Source organism: Pterocles gutturalis, unplaced genomic scaffold, assembly GCF_000699245.1.
Source record: "Pterocles gutturalis isolate BGI_N339 unplaced genomic scaffold, ASM69924v1 scaffold396, whole genome shotgun sequence".
Taxonomy (NCBI): domain Eukaryota; kingdom Metazoa; phylum Chordata; class Aves; order Pterocliformes; family Pteroclidae; genus Pterocles; species Pterocles gutturalis.
The window spans coordinates 94,438-106,975 of record NW_010102649.1 but is presented as its reverse complement, the minus strand read 5'-3'; the positions used below and the strand labels follow the sequence as shown (position 1 = coordinate 106,975).

Genomic DNA, 12,538 nt, shown 5'->3' with positions numbered 1-12,538 from the left:
GAGAAGGGGGCAGCGCTGGCCGGCGGGGAGGGGAGCGGGGCCCGAGGGGGGCCTGCGTGTCCCTCGTCGTCTCGCTGGGGCTTTTGATGTCCCACGGGGTTTGTGAGGGTCGGTCCGGCGGCTCTGGGGTAGCTCGCCAGAGCTTTGCTGTTTGAGCCTCTTGGCGGTTCCGGTGCCCCATGCTCCTCTGCCCTGGCTGTGCTCCGGGAGAGCCTACACCAGGGTAAGGGAACAACCTCGCCTTTAAAGCCCTACTGGCTTTCATTCTGCCTCTCTTAAGTGACTTCTAGAACCCAAACCCCGGGCTGCACGTTTCCTCCTTTGAGAGATGTCTTTTAAAGCTGCTTTTCCTGTTTCTGTTTAAGGATTTCTGTCTTTTGCTTGAAGTCCGTCATCTGCCAGTAGGATGGTTCACTTCTGTATCGAGCCCTGTGTGTCACCTGTTTGATTCACAGCTACCCTTCTGCTGTCTGATCTCTGCTCATGTGTGTGACTCTCCCAGCTCTTGGCGACACAAGACCTTTCATCTTGCCCTGAAGACTGAGACCTCCTGATGAAAAGTCTTTTTCCGCACTCTGCCACCTCCTCCTCTGGCAATACATTGGCATGTTATCTCAGTTGTGTTTTTAGGAAACTGTTATCACTGTCCTTTACCCCTGCCTTTACTTCTGTCCCAAAGGGCTAACACTGTTCCTGCCTGTTGTCACACCTTTTTTTACTTTCTCTGATGGTACAACCAGTGACTTTTGAAATGCATCTAGATTTTATCATTAGTTAAAACCTTAGTAAAGTCCTTGACATGTATCTTCATTACTTTATGAAAGAGAAAAGAATTTTAATACATCTGAATTACTTCTGAATACTTTTCTGAGAAAAATATTGATGTTATTAGTAAGATGACTGTTTGCATTATGAGCAATTGTACATTTCAAAGGTTGACACTGATAGCACTACTTTGTGATATATAATGCTAATGTCAAGAACTTATCTGGTGTTTTTACAGTATAAAACCATTTTGATTCTTATTTTTCTGATAGTTAGAAATGTGTTTTCTTAAAAGTGATAATAAGCTGGCACTTACAAAATCAGTAAATATTCTTTCTGTGTTATTATTTGTCTTTTAGGGCTTCACATTATTTCTGGTTTAAATGATTTGCATTTTACAAACAGAATAGTTCCTCTAAGTGTCATTTAAGTTTTTTGCATGTTCTGAAGAGACTTTTGTCTAATAGTGATATGTTAGTTCTGTTAAAAAAACTGTCACTGGAAACAGGCCGTGTTCTGAAAATTATGTGTAAAAGAAACCAAGATGTACAGTGTGTGAACTGATTTGAATCACTAGTTCTGATTAAATTATTAGTCAAGAAGTATTGATTTAAACTTTCAATTTTAGTTTAGCTTTCTATTTGTATTTTAGCTAATTTGGTAATCATTACTATATGTTGTTTCTCGCCATTCAGTAAAACTTAAATGCCACATTTAATTCTTTCTACAAGTCATAAGGACGTAGCATATCTACACAAGTGCTGGGGCCTTATCACTTCTTACTAGTAGAAATAATCCTAAAGATTTAGTAATTTAAATAATTACAAAAGTACCTGACTGGAGGGAAGAATTAGAAGAACCTGATTCTGGCAGAGATTAGGGCAGGTGGCTTATAGAGTTGAGGGAGTGGAAGTAGTGTGGGAAAAAAAATTTTCCTCTCCAGTTCATCTTGATCTGAGTCTTTAGAATTTAAATCATGTTGTTGACAAAAATAGGTGCCATCAACGTGCCAAAGGTGATGGCTGGATGGCAAGCACCCTACCCATCCTTGTGACAATGTTTGTTTATGTGTATTATTTAACTAGCTTCCTATTGTTTTAATTTCTATATAGCATAATTTCTTGTTTACTAAAGGATTGTAATTTCTTATTTACTAATTTTTTCCCCATCTAGAGAAAACTAGCATTTTCACACTTTATAATTTTATTAACATTTTAAAACCTGTCTTTTCCCAGGAATAGTTTATATTATTCATCATAGTGTCAGGCTTGGTATGTTAAACAGCAGACTATTATTTTTATTAGGGACATTTTAATGCAATTGCATACATATATAGTAACACATATAGCTGGTGCATTAGCATTTGTAAGATATGTGTAGCTAAATCAGTATTTAAGGATGTATATCAGAAGTTATTTGTGCATTTTTTTTAACAAAATACTTTCATTCTTCTTACTGGAATTGGAATTCATTTTCTGTGTTCTTTCTTTGCTACTTTACATTTCTTTTACTGATTCTGCTTTGCCTTTTGTGTCATGAATCTACTTGCTCATGTGTTCATTCCTTCATCCTGGCCATTCCTCAAATTGTTAATATCTCCTGCTGTAACTGTGCCCACCCAGCCTATTTCACTCCAGAATGTTCCGCTGAGCGCTGTACTGCTGCTCGGACTTCTGTAGGCTACCCTGAAGGCAGACTGTAACTAATTTCACTTTTGCTGCAGGTCTCAAAGTACAGAAGTAGAGGGGAGCAGCGCAATTTTAAGAAATGTGTGCATTTGGAAGATGGAGTGATGAGACCATCAGTATTATCCTGTGCACTCCTTAGGATACATAAGAATGAGCATTTCTTTTTTAGTACACTTATTCAGATTTTCTTGATTGATTGTTCATGTCAGTCTTTGGACCCTGGAATTCTAATCCTTGATATTCTGTCATGTAGGAATGAAAACTATTTTATGTTTTTAATCTTTTTCTGCTCTAGGAAGTAATGTTCTAAGAATGTCATCAGGTGTCCAAGTAAAACCAAAGACTGCAGTACAGAAAAGCAAGACATCTTCTCCTTTGCTGTGTTCTCAGGAACCTGTAATTAAAACACAGCCAAAGCCTAGTGACAAACTGAATCCTAAAACTATTGATCCGGTATGTATAGGTGCTGGGTTTTCTGTTTATTTAAAACAGATCTCTTGTTGGAAGAAATTTCCTTACTTTATGAAATATATGCAGGATGTTCTTCATCCTCTTTTGTAAATAACTTTTGTTATTAGTCATACATTCCCTAGTTTCTAAGCTCAAATGCCTGAGACGTATCATGTTTATTACTTACTTAAAAAAATGATTTTTGTACAATTGTGGCTTGGATGATAACTTTTTTATTTTCCATATACTTTTGCCCTAAAAAGAGATTTAGAGGTAAGAGTTAAAAAGGGCTGGGGTTTTGTTTTGTTTTGTTTGGGTTTTTTTTGGTTTAGTTATACATTTTGGCACCTACTTCTTCAGAGGAACTGATCTCAGTTATGCAATGAAACCAAGAATCAGGTAGCATCTTGATGATCATCAAGATTTCATAAAACGTAGCAAATTGCTAGTGAGCATTACTTGAAACTCCCAGGTTCTGTGAATATGTAATACCTTGTGGAGAATTTGGGCTCTCAGGAGAAGACTGATGAAAGGAGTTGGTTATTTCACAAGTCCTGCACCTGGAGAACTAGCTTTGAGTGGGTTAATTATAGCTCACCACTGGCTATATCAGCCAAACAATTAGTAATGTCACAGGCTTTTTGGAAAACAAATAAACATGGGACTACTTTGGTGAGGTACTCATTTGCCATAAACAGAGGCCAGATACTTTCATGTGGGCATTTTTTTTCTCTTGAAACCTTTTTGCGAGTCATACAATGATTTTATTGAGCCAAGAAGTTGTGAAATAATGCACACAAATTTTAACAATGTTAATGTAGGTACAAACGCTCAAAAGATAAAAATTAAGGTTTCATGGTATTTCTTGCTATATACTTTGTGATAAAATGTTTAATCTGGGAAATAGCATTGAATGATCAGGCTAATAAATTATATCATAATTCAGATGCATAAGAAGCATAAATACGATTTAAAAAACCCAACTTTGTGCAGGCCTTCATCCTGTGAAGCTCCTAGTTTCCCTCTTCATTCAGTAAGTCCTTCCCAGATTCTCACACAGTATGAACCTCCCTGCTGATCTCCAGTGCCCTCATATCATCATGCTCAACATTTGATGTTTCTCCTACATCTTGCCACCTTGTAATTTTGTCTATACTTAGATCAAGAAGGAATTAGACTAAACCTGCCTTCTGCATGCTACCAAGAGATCCTTAGTCTGTTAGGGAGAGAACCCATAAGACTTCAGTGCTAAGATTTGCAAGAGAAAATAGAAAAATAAGGGTATTTGATGAGGAGAGCGCTGATCCTACATTATTTCTTCTTTTTTACAACTTCCTAGCCAAACAATTATGAAAAGTAGTTTTCTAATAAGTGTACCAAATATATGTTTTCTACACCGTAGCTGCAGTTCTTTTTTTGATTATTTTTAGAATTGTATGACTAAGTTCCTTTTTTGGTAAACTGCAGCTTTAACATATTCAAGATAGTTTTCAAACATTACTGTTACAAATAAATAATGCCTTTTTTTTTTTTTTTCTCACAGTTTGGTGCTAATTCTCGACCACCTTCTGCATTTGCTGCTATATATGCTAAAGGTGGCATTCCATGCAGGTCGGTTGCTTTTGTTTTTTGATAAATATATTATGGTTAGGTAGAATTATGGAGATTGAAATACATCTATTCATGTTTGACCTTTTAGTTAGGCTGTTTGATTCCATTCATTTCTGAAAAGATTTCTGATACTTAACACTTTTCAAAGCAGAAAGCAATTTTCCATGTCTTTGAAATTGTCTTCTTTTGGTTCTTTTTTTTTATGCTACTGAAACTGCCGTTTTAAAGAATAGCTAGGTATTTGCAGATTTGGTTTTCTTTCATGAAAGAAGTTGGTTTCTTCATGTGATGGTTTACCTCTCCCTACTAACAAAGATAATATAATTGGTGCAATTTTAGCAAGTAGACATCTTGCAGTCTGTTTTGTCTGAAGTAAGTAGTATGAGAACATTTTCTTGAATATTCTGATGCTGTAATTGTCAGCAATATCAGATATTAACAAAACTACTTGTAAGTAGCAGTTTGTGGTATTTTAAGTTACTTTTGTCTATAATATATTTGCCTAGACAATAAGCACTTTAGTGTTTTGTCAAAGAGATGCAGAATTACTTAACAAAAATTTAAGTAATCATTAATACATGTATATACATGTATAAAATAGTCATTAATAAATAGCCTTTATCTGTATCTTAGGAGTAACTGATGAATTCTAATATGATTTTCTTTCCGTTTCAACTGATTTACCTTAATTTTTATTTGAGGAAAATGTTTCTTGATATTTATCAAAATAAGTAACTTTGCAAAGGGAGCATCTTCTGTGTCAGTATGAGAGGCATCTCTAATTTTTATAACTTTTGTTTTCTGATTTCTATGTTATTGGGAGCAGAATTTTGAAAATTGCCATATTTGGGAATTATAATAATTGCACTGTTAAATACCATTATACATTTCACTACGGAGCGCAGTATGTATTGAAATTGTGTATATAACATTATACTAATGTTGCGGACCAATTGGTGATATATTTAAAGTTAATAGTGTTGGCAATAAATTATATAGTATTATCTGTTAAAGCTTTGTTCTTTATACAGGTTAATGCATGGCTCAGTAAAGCACAGATTGCAATGGGAATGCCTTCCAGAATCTGTTCCTTTTGATCCTCTTCTTGTAACATTCGCAGAGGTAAACTCAATTTTCTTGCAAAGTTAAGCATACAGGATTTCCTAATTGCAAATGGCATTTTGTAACAAGCTAGGCTAGTTAACTTAGACACACCTACTAGGGAAATACGAAAAAAACATTTGTGAAGATCTTGTATGAATGAAGATGGTCAAGAACATTGCCATTTGTAGTTCTTTAGTTAGAGCATTCTCGGAGAGCTGGGTAGAGCTATTTAATCTTTGAGATACTGACCAACTGCAAGACTGCATCTCAAAATCCCAACTGTTGGATAAAATATTTTAGTCCATTTGTGGCTTTGCAGGTTCTTCTGTAAACAAAATTGTTTTGATTCTTTTTGTATATAAAGCCTACCTATTGAAGTAAGAGTGCTCTCCCTGATAGATTGAACTAAGATAGAGAAAATATAATCCAGTGAATAAGTGAAAGAGAAATGCTATACATTATGTTCAGGCTTCTGTTTACTTAGTGTCATCTGTGACATTTATCACCTAGTATGTTTCAGGAGAGTAAATAAATGTTGAATCCAGCATAGTAGATGGAATAAAGTGCATACTCCAGAGGTGGCTTTTTTGTTTTTAAGATTAAACAAAGCTGTCAATTCCTACAGTAAGTTAGAGCTCCTCTTATGGAAAGAAGAAAGACTTCAGCCATAGGGCTTTAAATCTTTGTTCTGCCAGTCAGGTCTTCACTAGAAGTGCACATTTGTACCACCTACAAGTTTTTGGTGTTGCAGGAGAGTGTGTGTGGTGGGGGGGTGTCTTTCTTTCCATAGATCACCTTCTATTTTTTTTTTTTTTCACTTAGTGTACAAAAGCCATTGACAAATATAGGCTATTCTTGTTCATAGTCTTGTTGAAAAATTACCTGGGTAGTTAGATTAAAGGTAATTAAGTACAAATATTGATTGAATTGACAGTATTCATAATGTGAGTTTTAATATTCATTGTTCCAAAAGAAAAATTAATAAGAATATTCTGTGAGCAGAGTTGTACTCAGTGGCTCCACATGGTGGAGTTAGTGTATTTCATGTTTTGAACTGATGTGACAAAATCTAAAAATTACCTTGCTGCTATGTGGAACTTCTTTAATGTTTTTTTGTTTTTTTTTTTAAAGAAGGCTAACCATTAAGCAAGCATATTTTACATTTGCAACAGGGTCTAAGAGAGACAAAACATCCCTATACATTTGTTTCAAAGGAGGGTTTTAAAGAACTACTTATGGTTGAAGGTGCTGCTGAAAAAGCAATTCCCCTGTTGCCTCATCTAGTTCCAGTGTTAAAGGCTGCACTGGTATGTCTTACTCTTCATGCAGAGATTTCAGTGGGTTTGACTTTTTTTCTTCTTTTTTCTTGTGCTGGTGATGACTACACAGAAAATATTAATGTGATGAATCTATTGCATGTGCTTTTGTTTTGGGGTTTGGGGGGTGGTAATAGTTAACCCTGCCTTGATTTTATTCGATAAATATATCTTTAACTGTAAATTCAGATGGGCTACTCCTTGTAGCTTTTGGCAAATTATGTGGAAATGTTCTATTAAAGATCTGGATATAAGTAGAAATAAATATATGTATTGGTGGTGTTTTTATGTATCTACATAATAACATGCAAAAAAATACTGAGGTGAAGTAAAATGGAGATGCAAAAATAAATACTTACCTGTCATATCTAAAAATTCAGGACATACTACAAAGATAAAACAGAATATGCCAGTGAGGAAAAGGAAAGAATGCAGTTCAAAAGTTTGAGGTCATATTTTTAAAATATTTTTAACTTTTCTACTCTCTTAGAAAATAAAATACGGTAAAGTATTGGCCTCGAAGGTAATCTCTTTTAGTTCTTTTTCATATCTTTCAGAGTCCTTTTGTGGTTCAGCTTCTTGCTGTCCTTTAATCTAGCCGTGTTTCACTTCTGGTTCTATAGAGATGCCTGAAAGTTTGAAAATTCTTTGTGATCTCAGATCAGAGGTGTAATAGAAGATCAGATTTGTCTGTTATCTGTATCTTTTATTTAGTTTGGAAGACAAAATTAGAGGAATTATTCTTGACTGTTCTTCCAATTGCTGTTGCTTGTCTCATAATTTTAATTGCTGCACTGTTTTGGTATAAAGCCTTGTTAAACCTTCTACTACACAAGCAGTCGATGACTTCTAGTTAAAAAAAAAAACCCAAACATTCAGGGCCTAAATGTCAGAGTGGAAAAATAATTGTTCAAATAAAGGTCAGTACTAATACAAGAACAAAATAAATTGTCATGAATCAATTTCACTGCTAAAGGAAGAGTAAGATAACTAAACCATTAGAGAACTCGGGTAGAAGAACCCTCCCATGGGAGCAATAAAGGTGACAAAGCACCCTAGAAATAGATAAGAGCCAAATAATTGCTGGCAGGTGACAAAGCTGTAGTTGGCAGGGGACTAAATTAATTGAGCCAGAAAGTCATTGGGTCCTATGTTTCTCCAACAAAGACAATTCTTTTTATGAATTACATAGAAATTACCCTGAATTCATTACATTTGTAACTAAAATGTTGTCTTCCAGTTTCAACATATATGAAAGGTTCTTTCTAAAATGCTGTGAAGCACTAAAATTGTTGGTGTAGCAAACTTTTTGTTTTGCCAGCTGAATTTTTTATTTAATCAATAATAAATTATTAGTTTCCTTGTCTCAGTAGAAATGAAAGTTTTCCTGACATTTTGTGGATACTTTTATTTTCTACTTAGTTTTTAAATTTTACTTCTAGATACAAATATTCAGTCGTATTGTACTTGTATTTCTAAACTTGTAACATTATAACAATTAGCAATTGCACAGGAGTTTTAATTTTTAAAAATACTAAATGCAGTCACAATGCAGAGATTGCAGTTTTGAAGAACTTATACATTTGTCTTAATATTGCTGACAGGATTTTCTTTTTTCCCCCTCTGAAGGCCCATTCGGATGATGAAGTATTCCAAAGGGGATTGGATGCTTTAGTTCAACTGAGTGCTGTTGTTGGCCCATCTCTTAATGATCATCTTAAGCATCTACTCACAAATGTAAGTTTTTAATGATGTAGTAAAAAATCATCTGTATTTTTATGGCACTTTTGTTGAAAAGTTTATAATAGTATCTGCACAGATACAGTGGAGGACTCAGCAGTTCCATGAAAAGCATTGCTTCATATGTTCCTCTGTGTAAGTCCATCATTCTTTAATATTATGATGTCCTACAAAGTTCTAGCAAGGTTCAAAAACTGTTGTTAACATACATTGGAGAATAATAGAAGTGTCTCTACTATTTAAAAAAGATCCAGCTTCAAGCCTGAGGTGAAATAGATGCTGTGTTTTGAAGAGAAGTTTATGTTTATTGCAAAATGAGTTTTGCATTTTAAGTGTGAATATGTAAAAGTCTGTTAAAGTTTCAATAAATTAACATAAGCAAACATTCCCACTTCTTCCAGATGGGAATTCTGCACAAGGAAGTTTTAATTAAATAAACTTAGAGTGGGATTATGCAAAGTATTTTTATACTGCGTCCTTCTGTAGACATCCTTCCTCTGTCTGACAGGCTTTTCATGGTTTCGTTTAGCCTGCTTCCAAAGTGCATTTTTACAGCAAAGTAAAAGGACCTTTTAGACACCTAATGCAGAAGAGAGAACTTGCAGTAGTTTTTTTGAAGTATTTCCACTAGGATAAATCTCTTTCAGTACACATGAAGAATGTGTTAACTTTTCACATGGACAGCACTTTAAGAATGACTTTTTTTAAGGTTGATACCTCTTTAAAATTTGTTTGCTAAAATAAAAAAAAAAAATTAAAAGTCTTTTTTTTTTATTACATTTGAGCTTTATCCGAATTTAGGTTTCTCATCAGTTAACATTTTATTGCTTTTGCCTTGACCGAGTTCCATACTTTGACATCAGTTACAAGCTATAAAGTGATGTTTCTTTTGGGGTTTAATTTTACAAAGATAAGATGAAATAAAGTAATAAAATATAATTATATTGGCCTCTTTTCATATAATGTACTATACTGGGCAACAAACCTTTTTATTTTACTTTTACAATAGCTTTCAAGGAGATTAATGGACAAGAAATTTAGAGAAAAAATTACTGTTGCTTTACAAAAGTTGGAGCAATATGGTGGAAAGGTGAGTTGACCAGATGATTATTCTGTAATTCTGTAATTCAAACACATTTGAATGCAACTTTGACAGAACAACTTCCACCTCTGGCTTTCAAATTAAGAACCCTATTCTGAAAACTGATTACTTTTACATGTCACAACTATTCATATTGCCTAGAACACAGGATTTCACACTGTGTCAATTAGCAGAGTTGTGTTCCAGTCCATAGTAAAATAGTTCTTTTAGTCTGTTTGATGTATTAATAGAAATTACATTAAATCTATTCTGGGTGATCCATTTTCTGACAGTTAGGTTTTCTTGTCTCCCTTTTTTTTTAACCATTTCCCACTTCTCATTTGTGTTCTCCATTGTTTTAATCTCTGAGCAGGAAATACAGGAGTATGTCTTTGTAAAATATTCCAGGGGTTCCAACCTACGTAAGAAGCCACATGGCTGGACTCTTAGAGCACGCACACCAAGCCCCCTTCAGGAGAACTCCTTTTGGGAGCAAGTGTGTGTCCATGTGGACCCCTACCCATGATATTTTCTTGGAATATTTTATTGTTCTTGGTGGGAAGCTTATGCGAACTTGGTTAAATGCGATACTCGCTGTTCTTTCTTGAAAATTCTCCATTTCTCTAGAAAGTTTAAATTATTTTTCCAGAGTTTGAACTGGTGGGACAATTGAGGTAGTTAGTAGGGTAAGATCCAGGATGCCTAATATAAGTCTTTACTCCAAGTTATGCATCACAGTATTTAGCAAGTAGATGCTTATGCTGAGTAAAGCATGTGAGCTTCTTGTACAGACCATAGGGTAGGATAGATGCCCATGAAGAGTGATCCAGGAATTCACGAAATATCAACTAGTAAATAGCTTCTGGCCCCTGATGGAGTATTGACACTTGACTCAGGCTGGATATTTTGTCTTGCTTCAATATGCCTGGAATGCAGACTTCATGTTCCATTTTCTGAGCCTAAATACTTTTCTCAACAGGATTTACTTTTGCTAAAAGATCTTTTTTGGTGTTATTGGTGATGCCTACCCACTCCCACTGATAGCTTAGAGTTTAGGTCAGTACTGAAGAAATCAGATACTCACATTCCAGCCCACCTTGGTTAACTCAGAGGTTAGATATGCAATTGATATAAATTTTAAAAAAATGCTTTAAGTAGTAGTTGACAGAGTAGTCTGTTGAACAGTCTGTTGCTATTTTCTGTTGTACTGTACATTGTGCAGAAAGGAGAAGAAAAAGTGAGAGACTATTGGCTTGGATATTCATCTAGAAGAGAAAATACTTTCTTGACCCTATGAACACTTGCATGTATTATGTTAAATGGTCTCATTGGTAAAGTACAGGAATAACCTAAAGAGTAGACACCATAAATGTAGGTCTGCCACTTCCAAGCTTGAGTGGCTTAATCAGTAGATATCCACATAATTGGTAGACACCACTTTTTTTTTCTTATATTCCTTTAAGGGCAGTTGCAGTGTTTGTGTTACAGACTTGACAAAAATCATGACAAATAAATAAGCTTGAAAGTTTTTTATTTCTATGTAGTGAGACAAGAAAAGGAAAATTGTATCTCGTCCTGATGTTCTGAAATTGTAGACCTAGATAATGTAACTAATCCAATGAATCATTAACCTCATATTCTTCTCTCTGTCCCCGACTTCTTATAGTGTTAGCAGGTTTGCGAGTAGGTCTTTCTGTGTCCTCTAAAAATACTGTAATAAGGCAGAAAATTGGAAACAAACTCCTAAATTGTGATTACAAGCAATATTATATAATCTAAATAATGAATTTATCAAATTCTTATTCTAAATGAGTTATAGTGTATATGATTCTTACTTTTATTGGAAGTCCCTTCCAGAATATCACTCCTCTATTTAAAAATCCTTATTATTTCATGTTTACATTTATGCTCAGTTTTAGGTATGAGTTTACATGTCTCTTTTGGATGTTTAGTGTCCATCATTAGTTATCACAATACTCCATTTTTTCAGTTCATTATTTTTAACCATTTTGACAGTAAATTTCTCAGCAAATATTAAATTCTTAGTTTTCTATTAGTTTGCTAATAACAAAGGTAAGTAAAAGTTGTGAATTATACGCTCTATAGAGACTATATGAATACTCTCATATATAGTGCTAGTGCACCTTATTTTGTTTAAATTTGTCTTATTTTCATCAACAGGCAACTGTGGCTATCATCAAATCTAAAATTCCGACCTATTGTTCTATCTCCTCTTAAACAAGAAAACTAGCTATTTGTACTGTGAGGTGAAGTTTGGAAGGAAACTGCCTGTGAACATCACTGACACTTATTTGGGGTATGATATATTCTCTTAAAATAACCACAATTCTTCAGTATGATGGAGAGTGGGAGAAGTCCTGTCAGTTTGTGCGTATGTAGTTATGGAAGACTTTAACATAATTCTCTCTGTATTGACTGCTATTTGCATATGCATTGTGCTTACAGTGACATTGATTAACTGGATATTATTTCACAAGCAGCACATTGTTCTGAGAAGCTTTGCTCAATTAATTAGTTCCAGTTAGCTTTGGGCCTACTGAATGTGAGCTAGATGTAGGAGGCAACTCTGCAGTATTTACACCATGCTCCCTTTGCATGGAATTCTGTAATGCCACAGAGATGCTTGAGACCAGGTTGTGAAATCAGCTCCAGACAAGCTAATAAACTTCTGAATGTGGAAGCTGTGGAAAAAATGAGAGTTAAAGACACTAAAAACATCACAGAAGCCAGCTTACCTGGCTGTCAAGCCTTGTAGGGTGCAG

At 34.7% G+C, this 12,538-nt stretch overlaps 1 protein-coding gene across 1 annotated transcript; it reads left to right on the top strand.

The window, feature by feature from the left end:
- Nucleotides 1-2,748: 2,748 nt before the first annotated feature.
- Nucleotides 2,749-11,993, top strand: PACRGL (PARK2 co-regulated-like; the record flags this gene model as incomplete). Its single annotated transcript, XM_010086346.1, has 7 exons — nucleotides 2,749-2,906; nucleotides 4,447-4,514; nucleotides 5,546-5,636; nucleotides 6,791-6,925; nucleotides 8,564-8,671; nucleotides 9,684-9,764; nucleotides 11,937-11,993. Coding segments are annotated over 7 exons (698 nt in total), but the record flags the coding sequence as incomplete, so codon positions are not given.
- Nucleotides 11,994-12,538: the final 545 nt, after the last annotated feature.